This window comes from Chanos chanos, chromosome 11 (assembly GCF_902362185.1).
Source record: "Chanos chanos chromosome 11, fChaCha1.1, whole genome shotgun sequence".
NCBI classification, from domain to species: Eukaryota; Metazoa; Chordata; class Actinopteri; order Gonorynchiformes; family Chanidae; genus Chanos; species Chanos chanos.
The window spans coordinates 18,073,553-18,095,864 of record NC_044505.1 but is presented as its reverse complement, the minus strand read 5'-3'; the positions used below and the strand labels follow the sequence as shown (position 1 = coordinate 18,095,864).

Below are 22,312 nucleotides of genomic sequence, written 5' to 3'. Positions count from 1 at the left end.
GTGCCCAATATCACTATTTATAGTCTGAAATGGCTTTACATGTCGATAACAAAGTGAAATCAAAATTACATTAACCATAAGTTCGAGCAAATAGATAAGTCTTTAGTCTAGGACCTTAAAATCTGCCCTAGCATGAATCGGGAGCCAATGAAGGGAAGCCAGGACTGGTATAATGTGATCAAACTTCCATGTTCTAGTCAGAATTCTAGCAGCAGCATTCTGGACCAGCTGAAGACTTTTGGTACTTGAGGCAGGCAGGCCAGAGTACAAAACATTGCACTAATCGAGGCGAGATGTGACAAATGCATGAACAATGGTTTTAGCATCAGCCATACTTAGAAAAGGCCTGATTTTAGCTATATTACGGAGGTGATAAAAGGCACTTTTGGTTGTGGTTTTGATATGAGCAACTAGTGAGAGACTCAAGAGAGAGTCAAAAATCACACCAAGGTTTTGAGGCTGACGAGTTTTGAGAGATGATGCAGTGGTCGAAATTTAACATTAAGCATCAGGAAATTTGAAGACACCCAACCCTTAATAGCACAAAGACATGCCTCAAGGTTAGCCAGTTCAGAGCAGTCATTGTGCTAGATAGGTAAGAAAATCTGAGTATCATCAGTATAACATTTGAAGTTAATGTTGTAACTACGAATAATGTCACCCAAAGGGAGCATGTAAATAGAGAATAGAAGAGGGCCAAGGACTGATCCCTGAGGAACACCATAGTTAAGCTCACAGTATTCAGAGGTCACATTATTATAGTGGACACACTGCTTTCTCTCAGAGAGATAAGATTTAAACCAAGAGAGCACCAGGTCACGGATGCCAATTTGATTTTCCAGGCGCTTTAACAATATAGTGTGATCGACCGTGTCAAATGCTGTAGTCAGATGAAGTAGAATAAGAATAGAGGTAGCATCAGCGTCCATGGCTAATAAAAAATCATTAGTCTTTCTATTCAGCGCAGTTTCAGTAGAGTGAAAACACCTAAAGCCTGAGTGAAACATTTCAAACAGATTGTTAGAGGACACATGGGCTATCAGCTGAGCAGCTACAATTTTTTCAAGTATTTTTGAAAGGAATGGGAGATTAGGGGTCGGCCTATAATTATTTAAGGCTTCAGGGTCAAGGTTCAGTTTTACTTACTATTACTTGTCTATAAATCGCTTATTTGTGTTGGCCCAGTATGTCTATTTGATATGCTGAAGCGATATGAGCCAAGCAGAACTCATAAGGAACAAGTCAGTTAGGACCAAACATGGAGAAGCTGCGTTTAGCTGTTACACTGCTCTTAAATGGAACCAGTTGACAGAAGAGCCCTGACACTAGACACTTTCAAATTCGGGCTGAAAATGTTCCAATATTGACTTGGCTTTCAGCTCAGTTTAACACACTGTTAGCTCTACTGCATTTCAATCCTGTCACCGCACCTTATTATTCTAATTGCATCTTTAACTTGCCCTTTATTTTCATGTTAAAATTTGTTCTCTTTCACAGTTTCAGAGCTGTGGTGAACTGATGGGGTGTTGCTGTGTTTAGAAGAGGGGGGAGGAGCAAATAAGCATGAAAGATTTGCACATAAGAGCTGCATATTAGAACATGGCTTTCCTACAGCTCATTTAAAACAATAAGATCGATCTATGTATCTGTCTTAGTAAAATCTGTATGTATGACTGAGTTCGTCCAAGTAAGTGTATGCTGAGATTCTTGGTTTCATTTAGTTGACGTATCTTCTTCCTCTCTACTGGGCTCATCTAGTGCTCTTACAGTATAAATTACTGTTTAAAATTCCCACCATTATCTCCACTTGCTGTCCTCTATCCAGTTCATTTCTCACAACACTGCCTACATTATGATAAATACACACAGACACCTCCACTGTCTAACATGAGAAATAACCTTTGTACTGGCTCGGTTAGCCTTTTGTACTATTTTAATGGCACCAGCTCATGAACAAGGGGATACCAGCACAGTAAATCGCTGTGGGTCAAGGTGTTAAATACATGAATGTGTGAGTAAAGTTCAAAGTGTTTCTATTCTGAAAATACGCTTTTGTCTTTTCCTCTTCACAGTGGATTCACATAAACGGACTATAAACAAATTGCTGTAACATCAAATGCATTAGAGTGTGCACATCAGTAATACACATTTAACATCCCAGCATGGGAAGGTGTTTGTTTATAAATATCTGATAGTGACTCTGAGAGTACACATGGAATTAATTAATCTGATGACACCAGTCACTAGAAAAGCCCTCAGACAAAATCCACTCAGAGTCCATGTAGGCATTTAACAGAGTGAGTAGAACTGGATCGAGTCCAACAACACTAACACAACAAGAATCTTGTTTCTGTTCGAGATCTGAAGCATATGGTTTGAACAATAATATGTTCAAAAGAAATACAAATACATGATCCGAAGTAATATCAATTTTTGTGGACCAAAAAAAAGAAAAAAAAAAAAGCTGAAGATTTGGAATAGAGAACATTTGACATCTGAAGTTACACTGTTTGGCCATGGTTTGGTGTGGCACAGATCTGAGTTAGAGCTGTCACAGCAGATAAATGAAGGCAAGGCAAGGTAAGGCAAAGCAGGTTTATTTATAAAGAACCTTTCCTACACCGTGGTCATTCAAAGTGCCTTACAAATGAGAAGATACAAAATACAAAGACAATTCAAATTCAGATTGAAAAAATATAAGAGAGGAGAAATTAAAAACATGTGCGGTTACAGGATAGACATGCAGAGTAAAACAACTGATTTAAAACAGAAGAACTAAACTAAATGTAAGAAGTGTAATTAAAAGGCAAATTAAAAATGCAATTAGAATAATAAGGTGCGGTGACAGGATTGAAATGCAGTAGAGCTAACAGTGTGTTAAACTGAGCTGAAAGCCTAGTCAAAACAGGAACATTTTCAGCCCGAATTTGAGAATGTCTAGTGTCAGGGCTCTTCTGTCAACTGGTTCCATTTAAGAGCAGTGTAACAGCTAAATGCAGCTTCTCCATGTTTGGTCTTTACCTGGGGCTCTCGAATCCCATTGGGCAGCTAGCCTGTGCCTCCCTTTGAGATAACCAAGTCCAGAGTGTGGCCATGACAGTGTCTACTCCCAGACCCATGCTGAGACAATCCTAAATAGTCCAGTATAGCACAGTGCTCCTTGGCATGATTGTCCTTGGGATTGTCAACATGTATGTTAAAATCACCAGCGATAACAAAATGGTCAAAGTCAGGAGAAATAAAAGATAACATATCTGTGAGCTCATCAATAAAATTAGCATAGGATTCGGAGGCCCGTAGATGATTACTGGTAATATTCTTGGAGCCCCTCTCAGAACTGCATAGAGATACTGAAAGGATGTGAGGTCACCAAATGGTGGCTGTTTGCATTGGAAAGAATCGTCAAATAGAGCATCAAATAATGTCTTGCCAACATGCCAGACATTTATGAAGTTAAAGGTAAGCGGAGCAGACTCAATCAATAGCATAAAATCAAGCCCATGGACTGCAATGAAATCATTAATCAAAAAAGACTTGTTTGTGAGAGATCTAATATTGAGGAGAGCTAACGTGGTAACCTGTGTGCTTTTCTCCAAAGGCTGTGACTGATATTTTACATGCTACAGCCTGGATGCATTCACAGACTAATTCACTAACATATGAACAAACTAAAAAAAACGTAACAAGACTCTGGCCAACCTGCTGCATCCATGACTTAGTGTAGGATTCTGTCACAACTTGGAGGTAATTTTGATGCATTTGCAATTTATTTACCCAGAGCACAAGAGTCCAGGAACAAAACAGGCACAGGATACACAGAAGGCCTAACAAAGGTTTCTAAAACTCACAGCTCTCAGGAGAGAACCAACACAAACATAAGGTAAGGACTAATAACAAAAAAAAGCAAAGGAACAAAACCAGGGTTATTTATACAAACTGAGAACAAGAGTAGATTAACCAAAACAGGTACAAGGACTAATTGAATTGTGTGTGTGTGTGTGTGTGTGTGTGTGTGTGTGTGTGTGTGTGTGTGAGAGTGAGCATGGGCACATTACATAATTAAACTTCTGCCTTCATTCCACACCAGCGACTAATATAAGAAAATGTTGCACCACCTCATCATATAAAACAAATTAACAGAAGCGCAACCCAATAGTTTATTTACATCAGAGCAGCATAATCTTTTTTGGTCGTTTGTTTTGTTTTGTTTTTTCCTTTTTTTCACTGAGGCATAGAAAACCTTCCAAACTAATACAAAGTGTTAAGAACAACCATGACTTCTCTTAAATTGACAAAACATTTTTTTTTTGTTTGTTTTGTTTTGTTTCTGGGTTTTCTTTTTTTTTTTGCTATATGTATGTGTAACATCTGAGCTTTGCATGAAGAGGATCAAATGCATCTGAAGTTTATTTCTTACTGTTATGTTTCACAAATGTATTTTCGTGTTGCGCTACAATGCAAATCGTTCCAGTTTCCCAACCGATTAGGTAAATATGGTGCCAGTTCCACACAGTCTTCTCCTCCACCTGCATCATTCGGTTCTCCAGACATCCAGTATCTATGACAACAAAGACATTAATTAGTGCGCTCCTTCTCTTTCACTTTTAAAGAAGTAATAAATTACTCAGGCACTTCAACTGCTTTAAAAAAACACTACCAAAGCGCTCTCTCTCTCTCTCTCTCTCTCTCTCTCTCTCTCTCTCTCTCTCTCTCTCTTTCACACACACACACGCACGCACACACAGACACACACACACACACACACACATGCACACACACACATACACACTACCACAAGCTTTCAGTATGCAAAAGAATCAATTACAGTAAATTTAAAAGACTGAATTCCATGGTGATAATCCTCTTCATCTAATAAACTCTTGTTCATTTGTATCTTGTTCACCTGATGGATCATCATCATGAAAAGTCCACACTGTCTGTGTATTAGACCATGACAGTAAAATGATTGTCTGATGACCAAGTGTCATTAAACTGATCTCTTACCCAGTGTTCAGTGCTCTACCATCCACCCATTTCCACGACCCTTCTCTTTCTCTGTCCGTCAGACCAATCCAGGCTATGGTATTCAGATCTGTAAGAAACCTCTGTTGAAGAAGCAAGAAATGATATTATGTGCATGCTTATATTCTCAATCACTCCATCTTGTCTTTCTTTCTCTCTCTCTTTCTGCCTCACCTGTTCCTCTTCACTGTTTATGATCACCAGGTCTGCTCCTCTGTCTGTACAGTCCTGTCTGCTCGCACTCCAGCTCTTCTCTTCAGTAGAGATAAAATAACGGTGGCTCCTGAACTTCTTCCACCGTTTAAAAAAGCGGTTTTCTGTATTTATGTCACCCACAAACCCCATTCCACCAACACACACCCAGACACACACACACACACACACACACACACACACACACACACACACACACACGTGTGCACGTGCACAAGAGCATGGGGGCAAAGAAGGACAGAGAGAAACAAATCTCAATATGTATTCTAAGACAAAAAGAGCAAGCTCTTAAACAAAAGAAAAGGATTTAAAATAAGCATATAAATTAATATCACAATCAACATCACAATATCTGTCTACTCACCACAATCAGACATCTGCTGCTTTAGAATGTCTCTCTCTTGGACTATGTTGCTGTTACTGATCTGTAACCGGTCTCTTTCATTTTTTAGGTTGCTATTACTGGTCTTCAGCTGGTCTCTCTCTTTGATTAAGTTGTTGTTACTGGTCTGTAACTGGTCTCTCTCACTTCTTAGGTTGCTATTACTTGTCTTCAGCTGCTCTCTCTCTTTGATTAAGTTGTTCTTACTGGTCTGTAACTGGTCCATCTCTTTTTGCAGATTGCTAACATTGCTTTTTAACCGGTCTCTCTCAAAGATTGTATTGCTGTAACTGGTCTGTAACTGATCCCTCTCCTTAGATATGTCATCGTTATGGATCTGTAACTGGGTTTTTTGTTGTTTTAGACTGGTGTAATTGTGTTGCATCTGCTGTCTCTCCATGAGCAGGTTGAAATTACTGGCTTTTAACTGATCTTTTTCTTCCATATACCAGAGAAAGAGCACTATTATACCTGCCAGCAGAATTAAACACAGCAGCCCCAAGCACACTGCAATCACTCCATAGGACTTATTTTGTCCTGAAGGAAAAATAGAGTTTCAGTTAATTAATTAAATTGGACTGATTAGGTGTGTAAGTCTATGTTCATGCGTGTAAGTCTCTGCACGTACCTGTGCTTTGAAAGCCTGGATCGTTCTCATTGCTTCTGGTCAAGTCCCTCCCAGTTGGCGGCTTAAGACTCGCCTCAGTAACAAAAATGTTCTCGTACGGGTTTCTGTGGTGCGACCTGTTGGGATCTCGCCCAAATACTGGGTTTATATTTCCATATATGTTCTCTGACATCTCCATTGCCCTCTCTGATGTATTATTACTATAACCTTTTTCAGTACTCCCTTCAGCTCAGAATGTCACTAACTCTAGGTTTCACAGTTTCACAACGGAAAAATAAACACGTGCCATGCCCCCATCACCCACTTCCTCATTTTGTGACATCTGTCTTTTAAGTGAGGTGCAGTATGTAAGCTGCGTATTGTGACCAATGAACCACTGAAAAACCTCCATATGGCCACACTGATATACAGCGACAGCGACGTTTTAACCACATCGAAATCAGCACTGTTGTTGGCTTCAGCCTGTCTCTCTGCTTTTCGCCTACATAATAAAAGAGGCTAGTCTGAGACTACTGGGAGTAGCTTAAGCCTCAGTTTTCTGTCTAATGCAATGAAGATTATATGGTACAATACCATCTGGTGGCAAATAGCTGTATTCCAAACCTGATGTACCCGCTTTGTGATGAACTGTCACATGTGTGTAGAACTGCCTGTGTTTTTTTAGAGCTGCAATACTGTGTATTTTATTCTCATCTCATGTAAATTCTGCCGAGATCCATCTTGTCTGATATAATGTACCCCATTTAAGGATCTTTATGGAACTGTGCCCCTCCCACATTGACAATTGTTGATAACTAGAGGTAAACAAAATGAAATTATTATTGTGTGTGTCATTGTGGTTCACCCTCTTATCACTCTGATGCTGTGTACCACTACAAAACAGTTGCAACGTGACCTACACAATGGGTTTTGTAAAGGTTTATGTAATGATTTCCTGGATGAACAAACGTTTGCCTTGAGGTGCCAGAAAGACATTTACTGTCTAGTTATTCCAAAATTGAATTAAATCACTGTTTCTTCTAAAAAAAAATAGCATTAATAATAATAATAATAATAATAATAATAATAATAATAATAATAATACAAACTCAGCAATGCTAATATGTATGTTTCAATGACTCTCTGTATAAAATAAGGCTGTCTGGATGATGCTTCATGCTGTTAGAAGAAGGTAATCTGGGTTTCTAAAGGCTTTCATTTTTAAATAAGTACTGTAGCATTATTAGAACTGAATGTTATAGTCATATCAATGTTTTATCACTTGTTGGTTAGTCTAACCGTTTCTTTGTTAATGTTTCTTTGTGAACTTTGTGGGGTTGTATGTTTGAACAGATTTGGTTCATGGAGTCACTGCATCAAACTGAGATATCTATGGTAAAGCTACTGTCATTACAAGCAACTGGAATCACAAGGACTTAAAAAAAAACTAATGACAGTCAGAGAGAAGATAGAAAGTCTATGTGATGATTTTATTGTAGAGCTGAATATAGATACTACGTACAATTAGTAGGTTGCATTAATCTTTGTAACCTTGGCCAAACCTGGTATTAAAACCATGTTCACATTAGAACATCCCTAATCTACAGCCGATCCACAGTTGTGGGTCTATGATTTATTGCAAAGAAACTAAAAAGTACAAAGTAAGTTGTCTTATCTGCATGTCTGGTGATCAGATGAGAAAGTTATGGAAAGACAAAGCCATTTAAAAACCCAGCTTATTACATCTTGAGCAAGTCATTACATTTTGTGCTTGCTGTAGAAGACCAAAATGTAACAATGACCCAAAATCTAATAGCTTATGACAATGGGTAAGTTATCACATATATGCTGTAGAAACCCAAAAGGTAATAACCACTAATAATGTAGTATCTGCCAATAATACAATAAAATGTGCATTATTGACAATAATGTAAAGCAAGACTCATTTTCATCTTGTGTTATTCTTATTATATCAAACTTGAAGTGTTTGACCTGTTTCACTAGTGTGTTATTGCATTTTGGGGGGTTCATGTTATAACACTGTTTATAAAAACTAATGTAATAACCTGTCAATAATGCAATAAGTTTTTGGATCATTGTTTTGCTTCATTACTGGACAATTGATACTCTACTGGCTATATTATATTATGTTTTATTACATCATTCCAGTTATTACATAATTTACATTTTGCTTCTAGACACCAGCACCAAATGTAACGACCTGCCCAAAATGTAATAAGTTATTACTCCAGGTACAACATGCAATAACTTACTAATGATGTAATGTATTATTACATTTTGGCATTCTACAGGAAACTGAGAGTGTAATAACATGCCTGAAATGTAAGAAGTTATTTCATTTTGAGTGTTATTACATTTTCAGGCCTTTGCCAGGAATACTTAAAGATTCAGATAAATTTGATAGAGACCATTTTCTGTTCAATGCCCTCCAGAATTACCTCCAGCATGGGTTGCCATCATTTGGATTATATACAAACAGCTATCAGACACACACACACACACACACACACACACACACACACACAAAACCCCAAAAATAAAAGTGCTTTAAAAGTTAGGGTCTTGATATCAACAATAATACAACAATAATCATATTGTACAACTGACTGACTGTCAAGTCAGAAAATGATATGTTCAAAGAATGCATCTTGCAAGTGCTTGCACACAAAACATTCTAAATTAAACACAATAAATGTGATGACCCCCCCCCCCCCCACGCCCCCCCCCCCCCCCCCCCCCCCCCCCCCGCCATCACTTACCCCACAGTAAACAACTGGAATATTGATGACTTGATGACTCCTTCAAAGTGGATAGCAGTACACATTGGTGAGAAAATGGTGAGAAAAGAAAAGATGTTGTGTGTGAGACCGTTACACATTTTTTTTACAGATATATTTCTTTTTCAATTGACATGGCACATCATTCCAGTTGTTCAGTGGTTCTGATGATGATCCTCTTATTTCTGCACAGTCTTCACCCCCTGCATCGTTCGGTTCTCCAGACATCCAATATCTATGATAATACAGATATAAAAACTAGTAGAATACTACATGACTTCCACTGATTGAGTAACGGGACAGAGCTTTAGCATACGCACTACGACAAACAGAACAATTTTCATTGTGTTTTAAAAATATGACTTAAACAAATTAAAACAGAGTAAAACAGAGTAAATGATCCTAACTTGTAATAAATGTGAAATTTGACCTTCTGTTCATCTTGATACAAATCTTTCCTTCTTTATGTGGAAACAAAGCCATGACAATGAAGCAGGCATGAATAAGAATATTACTTGGAACCAAACATTCCCTGCCAACAATCCAATGGTTAACAATGGTGATTATATTAAATTCATCTGACTTCTCACTTGGTTTTTAGTGCTGAGCCATCTATCCATCTCCAGGTCCCTTCTCTGTCTATGTCATTCAGACCAATCCAGGCTCTGATTTTCAGACTTGCGAGAAATTGCTGTCACAGTGTCAAGAAAAAACTGATCAAGATGATGGACACTTGAGTTATCCAGACCCCCCCTCCCCTCCCCCTCCCATTCTCTTTACTCCCTCACCTGCTCCTCTCTGCTTTTTATGATCACCAGATTTCCTCCTCTCTCTTCGCAGGTGCGTCGACTATCACTCCAGCTCTTCTCATCAGCAGAGATCCAATAGCTGTGCTGACCAAACGATTTCCATTGCCCCAAACAGGATTTCACTGTTTTTACAATTACCAATGAAACACGCTCACAAACACACACACACACACACACACACACACACACACACACACACACACACACACACCATGAATTCCACTGTAGGGATTGTATTGCAAAGGTTAGTTTTAATAATAAAAAAGGCAGTATTATATTTGTACTCACACTGAGATGCCCACAGCTGGTCTCTTTCTTGGATTAACTTGTTTTTACTGGCCTGTAACTGGTCCCTTTCATTTCTTAGGTTTCTAATACTGGTGTTCAGCTGGTCTCTCTCTTTGATTAAGTTGTTCTTACTGGTCTGTAACTGGTCCATCTCTTTTTTCAGATTGCTAACATTGTTTTTTAATTGGTCTCTCTCGAAGATTACATTGTTGTAACTGGTCTGTAACTGATCTCTCTCCTTAGATATGTCATCGTTATGGATCTGTAACTGGGTTCTTTGTTGTGTTAGACTGGTGTAATTGTGTTGCATCTGCTGTCTCTCCATGAGCAGGTTGAAATTACTGGCTTTTAACTGATCTTTTTCTTCCATATACCAGAGAAAGAGCACTATTATACCTGCCAGCAGAATTAAACACAGCAGCCCCAAGCACACTGCAATCACTCCATAGGACTTATTTTGTCCTGAAGGGAAAATAGAGTTTCAGTTAATTGATTAAATTGGATTGTTTAGGTGTGTAAGTCTATGCTCATGCGTGTAAGTCTCTGCACATACCTGTGCTTTGAAAGCCTGGATCGTTCTCATTGCTTCTGGTCAAGTCCCTCCCAGTTGGCGGCTTAAGACTCGTCTCAGTAACAAAAATGTTCTCGTACGGGTTTCTGTGGTGCGACCTGTTGGGATCTCGCCCAAATACGGGGTTTATATTTCTGTAGATGTTCTCGGACATCTCCATTGACCTCTCTGATGTATTATTACTATAACCTTTTTCAATACTCCCTTCAGCTCAGAGTGTCACTATCTCTAGGTTTCACAGTTTCACAACGGAAAAATAAACACGTGCCGTGCCCCCATTACCCACTTCCTCATTTTGTGACATCTGTCTTTTAAGTGAGGTGCAGTATGTAAGCTACGTATTGTGACCAATGAACCATTGAAAAACCTCCATATGGCCACACTGATATACAGCGACTGCGACGTTTTAACCAGATTGAAATCAGTACTGTTCTCAGCTTCAGCCTGTCTTTCTGCTTTTCACCTACATAATAAAAGAGGCTATTCTGAGACTACTGGGAGTAGCTCAAGCTTGAGTTTTCTGTCTAATGCAATGAAGATTACATGGTACGGTACGCTAGTTACACAGCATTCTTGGAATTTGTCAGTTTTCAGTTCCGTGAATGTTATTAAAAGGTATTTGTTTCTGTCCACCACCTCTAAGCTGCTCTTTGTGAGGCAGTGAACCGATGAGGAGCGTCTGCATTTTTTTTTAATATGAGTCATTTTGTTTGTTTGTTTCTATGAATGTCAAGCCATTCACTTTGTGTTGTTCAGTAACAGCTCTCTGTTACAGTGTACTGTCTGTGTTTGAAACTTCAAGCATATGTTCACTGAGAGCTTTCCATACACTATGCTGAAAATATAACACTCTACATGGTGTGCTCCTCCAACAACAGATAGAGAAAACTGGCTCAGATATGATACCGGTTACAGTTCACGGTCAATAAAGAACAACTGGTGACTTCCAGAAAACACTCCAATGGTAATTATTGGGTTTTTAGACAGAAATCTGAACTTCTAGATTTACTTTATAATGAGAAGGTAGTTTCGAACCAACACAAAACTGTCAAACTGTGTATAAATATGTGTTCATGGACATGTACTATGCATGTAACATAAAACATCAAAAACAAATTAAATAAAATAGTGAAATGGGATTAACACCAAGTAAAACCTAAGAACAACAGCCAACAACTTTGGACACTCACACATACTGGCACAAACACAACACAGCTGCTCACACATTGCCTCGGATTTGAACCCAGTCTACCTCTAAGAGCATGTGTTGTCTGTCCTCAGTGGCATACAGTTCACACTCTGCCTCTGGCCTCCCCCTTCACTGGCCACTGCTGGATTCTATAGTAACAAGTATAAGCTGTAATAAGCTCTAACAGGATTTCTGCAGTTGGCAAGCCATAACAAAATCTATCGGTTCGCTTGGCCATTTCTCCTCTGTGCCTCCTGTTGCTTTAGTTGCCTTTTTATCTGCATAGTGAAACCAGATGTCCACACCACAGACAACTAGCAGCTGGAGGACAGTTTATTTATTTATTTTTCCAGCTGCAAAACTCTCACCTCAGCACTTCTCATCAGCAGAGATCCAATAACTGTGGTGACCAAACAGCTTCATTGCCCCAAACAGGATTTCACTGCTTTTACAATTACCAATGAAAAAAACGCTCACACACACACACGCTCGCCAGGGTGGCCATCCACCAAATCAGCCAACTGATCAATCAGTCAGTTTTAAGAAAGACAAACACATTGCACCTTGGTCCTGGGGATCAAAGAGAAACCATCCATGTGAACTGGGAAATGAGCAAGTGTGGATGACCTGGAACCCGATGAAAATGGAAAATAGACAAGAAAATACGTTTAAAACAGTAGTGTTCACTAAAGAGGCCCTCATTCTTCAAATGGAGATGCTCAGACAAAAATACATAAATTAATTTATTTTAGTTTACAGAATAAGGCTGCTCTTTGTTCTTCGTTTCTTTGGTTGCACTTCTGCGTGATGCTAAATGGGAGTTTCCCTTCCCTAGACAATTTTCCAATGCATGTTAATACAAAGGAAGTTAGGGGAACTCCAGAGCATCACTCTTTAGCTCTGGGCAACATGGTGGCTCAGTAGTTAGCACCGTTGCCTCACACCTGGGCCCTTCCTGTGGGGAGTTTGCACATTCTCCCTGTGTTCGTTCCTCTGAGTGCTCTGCTTGCCTCCAACCATCAAAGACATGTATGCTAGGGTCAATACTCCTGTCAGTGACCTTGACCGTGACCCTTGGCAAAAGACTGGGGGCTGGTCCCTGGGCACTATGCTGCACACAGCTGCTCACTGCTCCTGTATGGGATGGGATGGGTCAAATGCAGAGGATGAATTTTTTCTCACTGTGTACTGTGTATAGGGATAGGATGAGAATAAAAGATTTCATTTCACTTCACTGTCATTTCATTTCACTTTTCACATAGGACGGATTCACTGCAAGCTTTTCAGCCAAGGAAGTGTACTGTATGTCACGGACTGAAGCGATTCAGGATGCATGTGCTGATTCCTCCGTTTTTTTTTTTTTTTAATAAACAGGATGAAAAAAAGAGTATGGCATCAGATTTAATTTTTCATAAATGTTCATGCTTTTTTGAATGTTGTCTATACGACATTATATTGTTAACAATATATTATAAAGACTAATGTCTAATATATTATAAAGACTAATGCATTTTTTGTATGTTAAACCTATGAAGAGCTATTTGTTTTATTTATGCTATTTAATAAAGTTTTTCTTTTATGCTATTAAATAGAATGAAATATAAAATGAACAATGAACAGTGAACAGTGAGATGTGAATTTGTCCTCTGCATTTAGCCTATCCAACACACCGGTAGTGAACACACACACCAGACGCAGGAGCAGTGGGCAGTATTCCTTGTGTCCGGTGGGCACTTGGGTTAAGTGCCTTTCTCAAGGGCACGCAGCCATGGATGTCAGTCCTGGGAATGGGCTGCATACATGCAAACACCCTTAAAACAATGGTGCACTGTAATCCCAAAAATTCAAATAACTTAATTCTGTTGTTGTTGTTGTTGTTGTTGTTGTTGTTGTTGTAACACGTTATCCAATTTTGAGTTATGTAAACTAAATCCTTTTAATTCATTTCAAATCACTTTTGGATTAAGTAATATAAACTCTAGATTATTAAATCAGTACAATTTAATATTTCGGAGTTCCAACAAACGACGTCAGCGCCGCGGTGCATTATGGGACGCCTCCGCTCCCATTCAACCAAAGAAGCTTTGTACAGCGACTGAAAAGAGTTTTTTTAAAAAAGAGAACGGTCACTACAATCCTCATTACAACTATTTTGCATCTGGTGCAGTGCTTGGCTGAAAAGCCAATGGTGCAAAGCTACCGTCTGTGAGATAATGACTAAACGCCTCTTAACTCAGAATCTCACTCAGAGAAGAAGTGTGTGATCCGATGATATAAGGTTCGCTGAATAGCTATAAATATACAGTACTCTTGTTATGGAAGATTATGGTATGAAGGGTTGTAACAGAAAGAAGAGCATTCCCCACAATAACGATATGCTTTTGGGTTGTGGTTTCATGGGCAGCAGTTGTACGAGTGGTTTTATTATGTGAAAGTAACATAATAACGCACAACTAACAACACTTATACATTGAAATCAAGAAAATCTACTTGACTTGTTAGGTTCTCATTTTCTTAAATAGATGTTACTTTTTGTTTGTTTTTGAGGTTTAATACATAGTTTAAAACAAAAAGAGTGAGGACTTTTTATGACGATTTATTAAGATCTATCCGGTGAAAACGCCATGTACAATTTTAAATGTAGGCTACAGTTCATGAAAGCGACATGTTAAGATGATCTTTCTCAGCTGGGAGAGACCTCAGGTACTGTCAACGTACACATGACACAGAGAGAGAGAGAGAGAGAGAGAGAGAGAGAGAGAGAGAGAGAGAGAGAGAGAGAGAAGGATCCATATGCATTTATATTCAGGATTATAAATTCCCAAAACTGTTTGTGTTACTTAGGTAAACCACATCTTCCTAAACCTGTAATACATGTTTGGGGAAATCACCAAATAGCACGACTGTTATCATAACCTGATCACTGTCAGTGACAGCAAAGAAGAGAGGAGTATTAAAAATATATGAAGGGCTGATGTCATGAGGTGACTGACTCTATAGTGGAACACAAAATAGAGAAAGTCAGATAAATTCCAATTCAAATATCACCTGTGATGCCAGTCAACCACAAGGAGTTGACAAGTGCCCCATGAAGGCCAAAGAGGATGATGCAGTACCTCCACAGGCCTCTGAGGGTCATAAGTCCTTTTTTTATCCATGTCCACTGAGAAAAAGGCACCTATAAAGTGAACTGTGATTAACCAAGCCATTTTACCATTTCTTCCCGAGACTGAGACATCATTCAGATGTCTGATGTCAGTGTAGACCCATAGGGTGCCACTGGGATTCAGAACTATTATAGTATTTACTCAGGAATAAAAGGATTAGTCCATAACACCCAGTGGTTTCAGCCTCTCCAGCCGTGATGTGACAGCAGGTCCCTGGTTCTCAGTGGAGCTTTTGGTCAGTGGACTGTCTGGGGAGTGTGGGTTTTGTGTTTTATCAGTTGAGCCCTGTCAGGGGCACCAGAAAAAAAAAATCAATTAATCTGTGTGTTTGTTTCTTCACTTGTTGTTTCAGTTTTGAGTCCTGACATTTTCAGAAACACCACACAGACAAATCATTCAGATGCTTTTCCTTTTTTTTTCTTTCTTTCTTTTTTTAACACGTTTGGTTCTCTTTTGAGTTGTTGTTTGTCTTGCCTGTGGTTTTTGTTATCTAAGATCAGCCTCTGGCGCTGTCACGCTGTACTGTGCACCTGGCAGAGAAAAGACCAAAAACAGTCTCTTGTCTTACTCAGTGCATATACTGCATATACTGCTGTGACTTACTCAGTGCATATACTGCATATACTGCTGTGACTTAGGAGACACAGATCACAGAAGTGTCTTCACAGCACTCTGTCTTCTGATTATGCATTACTGCAGTGGACAGAAACCCCATACACTGCAAGTCAGAAGCTTCGTATAAATGTAGATGTGTGGAGAGAGAGAGAGAGAGAGAGAGAGAGAGAGAGCCATGCAATTGGTGATAACATCTAACAGTCTAACAGTTTACCCACAGCTCGTTCACACTGATGCTTATCAGTCTTCCTGTACAGCCAAATTTATAAGACACCGACACAAGGTCAAAAGAAAACAATAGGTTGGTACTCCATTGTTAATGGAGTGTTAAAGTATTGCAGAAGATGTGTGCAAGTCCTTATGAAGGTGTGCACAGCACAGACACAGCTGAGCAGGACACAGGAGAGAGAGTGGAGATGATGGTGGATATTTATGAGAGTGTAAATGGTGTAAGAGCATCTGAGAACAACACAGAAACAGAGGACAACTCTACTGAGAGACACTCCACAGCAACTCAGCCATCAGGTACTGTCAACGCACATGAGAGAGAAAGAGAGAGAGAGAGAGAGAGAGAGAGAGAGAGAGAGAGAGAGCAGGAGAGAGAGAGAGAGAGAGAGAGCGGGAGAGAGAGGGAAGGAGAGAGGGGGGGGGCTGTACTAGTGCCACTGACTGTAGTATGAATAATGAATCCCAATTACATTTACATTTAATCATTTAGCATGTGCTGTTATCCAAAGCCACGCTGCAGCACAGACAGAATACAAACCCAGCAGCAATTAAGGAGCTGTCTGTTTCATAGGTGCCATAGTTAAATTCATTATCAGGCCGGATAGACATGCAAGTAAGTTAAGTTAAAGGAAAATAAAACAATGGACCACAAGGGAGTGAGAGAGCCCCAGTAACATAAAGTATCGGGTACCAAGTATCACAATTAAGTGCTGGATAGTATCAGCCATAAGGAAGGAAATCTATGTCATACAAAGAGTCAGAGCACATAGAGCTGTAGAAGGCATACGTTTGTACTGTTTGTTTGTTTATAGTTTACGTTTAGCTTTTTGAGCTAACACACTTTTGAACACCAAGGTTCGAAACTTGCTTTTCAATCTCTAAATGTTTAAGCTAAAATACAGCTCGGAGGTTAAATGTCTCTTTGTCTGATTTTCAGGAAGTGACAGATGCTACAGACTGACTGCAGTGTGTCTGGGTGTGTTGTGTGTTCTCCTGCTGGCTGCCATGATATTGCTTTCTCTTCGGTACGCTAGAGAAAGAAAGCAGTTACAAACCGATTACGGCAATCTGATAATAGAGTTACAAACCGCTCACAACAACTTGACCACGCAAAGAGACCATTTACGTGAAAATGACACCAAACTGATTACAAAGCAACAAACCAGTCACAGCTCATTACAGGAATACAGAGAGCGGTTTCAGAATGGACTCTCTAATGTCGGTGAGTAAAAGCGCTGTGTCCTTTTTAAATGTCAAAAAGTTGATAGACAAGCTTCAGTAAAGCAAGTCAAGCGTCAGTCGCGTTTTTTTGCCAGTTATCCCAATTTTCCCCTCACTCATATGTTGTGTTTGTTACCTTATATTTAAAGATTTGTAGCTGCCGCATCTACGAGGCCATAGTTTAACAGTTACACAGAGTGTTGTTCAATTCAAGTTAGGGAGCTTATAGGGAACTGTGTTCACATTAAGTAAGGAAAAAATGTTGAAATGAAGCGACAGCGTCCATAAATTATCCTCGGAATCCTCCAAAACCGAAGGGTTTATACTGGAAATATGACGTCAAAGACTCGATTCGGATCCCACCGGACATCCAGGTTTCTCTAGTCCAACCACAGTTTCAGAGGATCACTGTCGGTAACCTTTTGGTCAAAAGAGGGGGAAAAAAGTGTTAGTACCATGGATGCTGTCGGTCTCTGGTGGGCATGCGTGTGCATGTATAACATGTGTGTGATGTGAGTTCACTTTTTCCACTCAATAAACAGATAAGCACGTCCAGCGGGGGTGGTGGTATTACAGCTCCAGTCTGTATTACCTCTCTACTGAATGGAAGAGCTGGAGTGAGAGCAGACAGGACTGCAGAGAGAGAGGAGCAGACCTGGTCATCATAAACAGCAAAGAGGAACAGGTGAGAGGGAGAAGTTTGACGGAGAGATATACAAGACATTGAATATTACCATGGCTACAGTTGATTAAGGCTGGGATTTGAGTTAGATTTTTTTAATTGTTTGTTTGTTTGTTCGTTACAGTGAAATGGAATCTAATGGATAGTAGCATGTTTGGTGTTTTGATGCGGGAAAAAGGCTGATGTTTCCATGTTGACCGAAATCATTTTCTTTTTCTTTTTTTCACCTTTGTTTTGCATGTTAGGAGTTTGTTGATAGGTTGAAGAAGATCAGTACAGTGGCTGCCTGGATTGGTCTGACTGACAGAGATATAGAGGGGGTGTGGAAGTGGGTGGACGATACAACACTGACCACAGGGTAATAAAGTTCAAATACATTAAAGAGCCGATTAACTGCCCCCTCCACCCAAAAACATACACACACACACACACACACACACACACACACGCATGCACAACCATTATTCTGCATGAGAAATACTTTAACTTGAGGGTTCTCCTGTCTTGTTTCAGGTTCTGGTTCGGAGGGAACCCTGATAATGGTGGTAACAGGGGGAATGAGGACTGTGTTGCTATTATTCAATCTGACACTTCAAATAACTGGAATGACGTACCATGTACCTCCAAAACCAACTGGATTTGTGAGAAAAAAATATTCGTTCACATTTAGGTCACTTGGGTGAACTAGAGCACAAGATTTTCAATAAAATACAGTTTGTCTCCATTTAAAAGTAGAAAGCTTATATAAAATGCATTTTAACTGTGATTTTTTTTTTGGTGGAGAGAGCGGAGGGCTTCATTTTAAATGATAAATTGACTGTTATGAAATAAAAGTGCTGTTTTTGATTCCAATATCACCCTTTGATGCCAGTCAACCACAAGGAGTTGACAAGTGCCCCATGAAGGCCAAAGATGATGATGCAGTACCTCCACAGGCCTCTGGGGGTCATAAGTCCTTTTTTTATCCATGTCTACTGAGAAAAAGGCACCTCTACAGTGAACTGTGATTAACCAAGCCATTTCACCATTTCTTCCCGAGACTGAAACATCATTCAGATGTCTGACGTCAGTGTAGACCCATAGGGTGCCACTGGGATTCAGAACTATTATAGTATTCACTCAGTAATAAAAGGATTAGTCCATAACCCCCAGTGGTTTCAGTCTCTCCAGCCGTGGTGTGAGGTCCCTGGTGCTCAGTGGAGCTTTTGGTCAGTGGACTGTCTGGGGAGTGTGGGTTTTGTGTTTTATCAGTTGAGCCCTGTCAGGGGAACCAGAAAAAGAAAAAAAGAAAAAAAAAAATCCGTTAATTGGTCCATTTGTTCCTTGAGGTACCCTGTGATTTCTGGTGGTTTTAAAGTTACCTGTTGTAAGCCTGTTGTTGAATATGGCGCAGGCTGCGTTATCAAACAATGTGTTAGCCCAACCAGATACTTGACCAAGGGCTTCTATTCACTTCTTGATGAGGCTAATGTGATGAATCCATCTCTGTTTTGTCTCTTGTGTTAGTTTACTTTGCAGTTAACCGACTCCACTCTGTCAAGGATTGACAACAATGAACAACCCCAGGTTGCTCCAGTCAGTTCTAGACCCGCTGGTACACGTCTTAGGCCCGCATATTCACTCCCACCACAGAGATCAAATAGGTTATTAGGTCTTGCGCCTCTTGCATGTGTTTCACAAGGGAGTGTTGTGGAGACAATTGTCTTTGGTTTAAACGTGTGTTGCCATGTCACATGACCACATGACACTTAAACTGCAGTATAGTCAATGTGAATCGCTGTTTTTACACCTAGTGTGACACCAGCACTACTAGAGTCAGCATTTGAAAAAAAAAAAAAAAACTTGGCCTTTGTCTTCAACTTCAAAACTCCACCACAGCAAGACCCTCTCAGCCTAGAGGGTCCTCAGTGCCTTGCTGTGTTACCAGTGTCTTGTTAAGGATCTAATATTTATTAGAGCAGTATCAACCTGGATCATTTCAGTGCAAAAGAACACAAAGAAAAATAAGACTAGGATACAAACAAACATACAAAGACACAGTCTCTCATCATATAGTGATCTTACCCAGTACTGCCGCTGCTTGGTTGTGCTGAACTTTTCATTTTCGCACCAGAGGAACTTTTCATAGTTCTTAGAACTGTTGGACAAAGTACCCCCTTTTTGGCGTGTTCGCACCGCAGGAACTTAGAACGATTTTAGTTCTAAGAACGCCGTTTTTTAGCCCCTACTCCAGGGTAGGTACTTTTGCAGCACAATAGGAACCTTGTGACGTAGGTGTACAGCCATTGGTCCAGACGCAGGTATACGATGATTGCAACCGCCATTTTTAAAGATCCGTGCAAAATATAAAGTCTTAGAACGTATTTCATTTGGCTTTTGATATTCATGTCTCAAAATGTCTGGAATTGTAGGAGGGGGCACATAGTTTTTATGTTTTATTTTACCGGTATTTTATATCCCCCAACAATGACCATTTTGCAATGTCCAATGTATATTTGTACATTGAAGAGGTAGCGTACACTCCGCTTCGGTAGGTGCTTGTGTGGCTGTGATCCGCATTTTAACCTAAAATAAGAATGTGTTTATCCAGCTTACGATTTTAGGGCTGCGGCGGGGAAAAAGGGGAAAAAAGAAAAACACGATGCCGCGAGCAAGGGTCAGTCACAAGCGCTATGCTAGCACCCGAAAAGTACTATGCCCATCAAGTCATTCACTGCTACTGCGGTGGTAAATGCATAAATGCATTGGGAAATTATTTTCTCCATTGGACTGGGCCTATCGCCATACAGTTTTATTTTCGTTAATGAGAAGGCAGTTATAGGTTATCTAATGTGCAATCAATATTTGAGTCATTCAAATTCAATAAAACTCATTGCGTATACTGTAGTCTAGTTTGTCGATTTCTTTTGCCGCAGTAATGGTTCTTTTTTTCCTTTTGGAGGTATTTAAAAGGTCTTAAAAGTCATTAAATTTGTACTTCAAAATGTGCAGCTATCCTGGTTAGTCGTAAACAACAGCTCTTAGCTGCTATACCGTCGGCCGGCTTACGTCACTTCAGCGTTCCTACTGGCGGTGCGAAAGCAAACAGAAAAAAGGCCCTAGAACGAATGTAGTTCTAGGGGAAGCTCCACAGGGGGTAGTTCCTATCGAATTAGACCCTAGAACTGTTCGGTGCGAAAGCGCCTAATTGTCTTTGGTTTAAACGTGTGTTGCCATGTCACATGACCACATGACACTTAAACTGCAGTATAGTCAATGTGAATCGCTGTTTTTACACCTAGTGTGACACCAGCACTACTAGAGTCAGCATTCGAAAAAAAAAAAAAAACTTGGCCTTTGTCTTCAACTTCAAAACTCCACCACAGCAAGACCCTCTCAGCCTAGAGGGTCCTCAGTGCCTTGCTGTGTTACCAGTGTCTTGTTAAGGATCTAATATTTATTAGAGCAGTATCAACCTGGATCATTTCAGTGCAAAAGAACACAAAGAAAAATAAGACTAGGATACAAACAAACATACAAAGACACAGTCTCTCATCATATAGTGATCTTACCCAGTACTGCCGCTGCTTGGTTGTGCTGAACTTTTCATTTTCGAAATAGAGTCACTCGGTTAGTGTTTCCATTTTATATGCCACAAGAAATTCAGATTGATTTTGCTGTACTCACATGTTCCCTAGACTTTTTTTTCCCTCTTATTTTTCTAAATAATATCATCATTAAATGAGGAGCGTTTCCTCTAGGCCTTAGTGTTTCTGATGTCCATGCAGCACCACAGATACAGAAAAGCAATTCACACCCTGCTGACATTTTCACACCTATCAGCCTCTCTACGCTCCATAAGCACAGCAAAGCCCCATCAGTTCACAACAGCTCTGAAAACTGTGAAAAACATTCTGAAAACAGACTCTGTCTAATGAAACCATGTCAGACACACACTGGAGTAGGGTCAGTGACACTTAACAGAGGTTGTGTCCATATGAGTGCCCAGTTTTGGATCTGTGAAAAGACAACTTTTTACTTCTGATTATTTCACCTTTCTCACCCATATGCGATCTGTATTTTCCCTGTTTATTTGGATTTAGTGTTGGTTTTATGGCCAACAAGTTGATGGTTTGTGTATGTATTGCTGAAACTTGAGGCCCCATGTCATTACTCACAGAATGGAGAGAAGGAGGAAGAGAGAGAGAGAGAGTGGGAGAGAGAACGAAAGAAGGATGGAGAGTGAGAGCATGTTTGTTCATGTGATACTGTAGATCTCAGATACCATAGAATGGCCATAATGTGTCTGGGGTTTGATGGGGGAAAAAAATAAAAATGAATATTTTTCACTCGTCAAGGATGGCATAACATAACATTTTATTACTGTAATATTTTATTGCACTTATATTGAAGCTGACAGACACATATGAAAATATCAGATGTCAGTCATGTCAGTCAGACCATCTGACAAATTTAGGTTCAGAGTAAGAAATTTAAACTCTGGTAACCATCATCTCTTAGAGGTTGCAGGACTTAGTTAA

General features: G+C 39.7%; 1 protein-coding gene across 1 annotated transcript in view; it reads left to right on the top strand.

The window, feature by feature from the left end:
- Window positions 1-16,077: 16,077 nt before the first annotated feature.
- The window catches only part of LOC115823756 (C-type lectin domain family 4 member E-like), a 27,583-nt gene continuing 21,348 nt past the window's right edge, over window positions 16,078-22,312 (top strand). Inside the window, exons 1-3 of the mRNA XM_030787785.1 lie at window positions 16,078-16,186; window positions 17,653-17,795; window positions 18,038-18,150. Of these exons, the coding sequence (XP_030643645.1) occupies window positions 16,078-16,186; window positions 17,653-17,795; window positions 18,038-18,150 (365 nt within the window). The remainder of the gene's footprint in view (window positions 16,187-17,652; window positions 17,796-18,037; window positions 18,151-22,312) is intronic.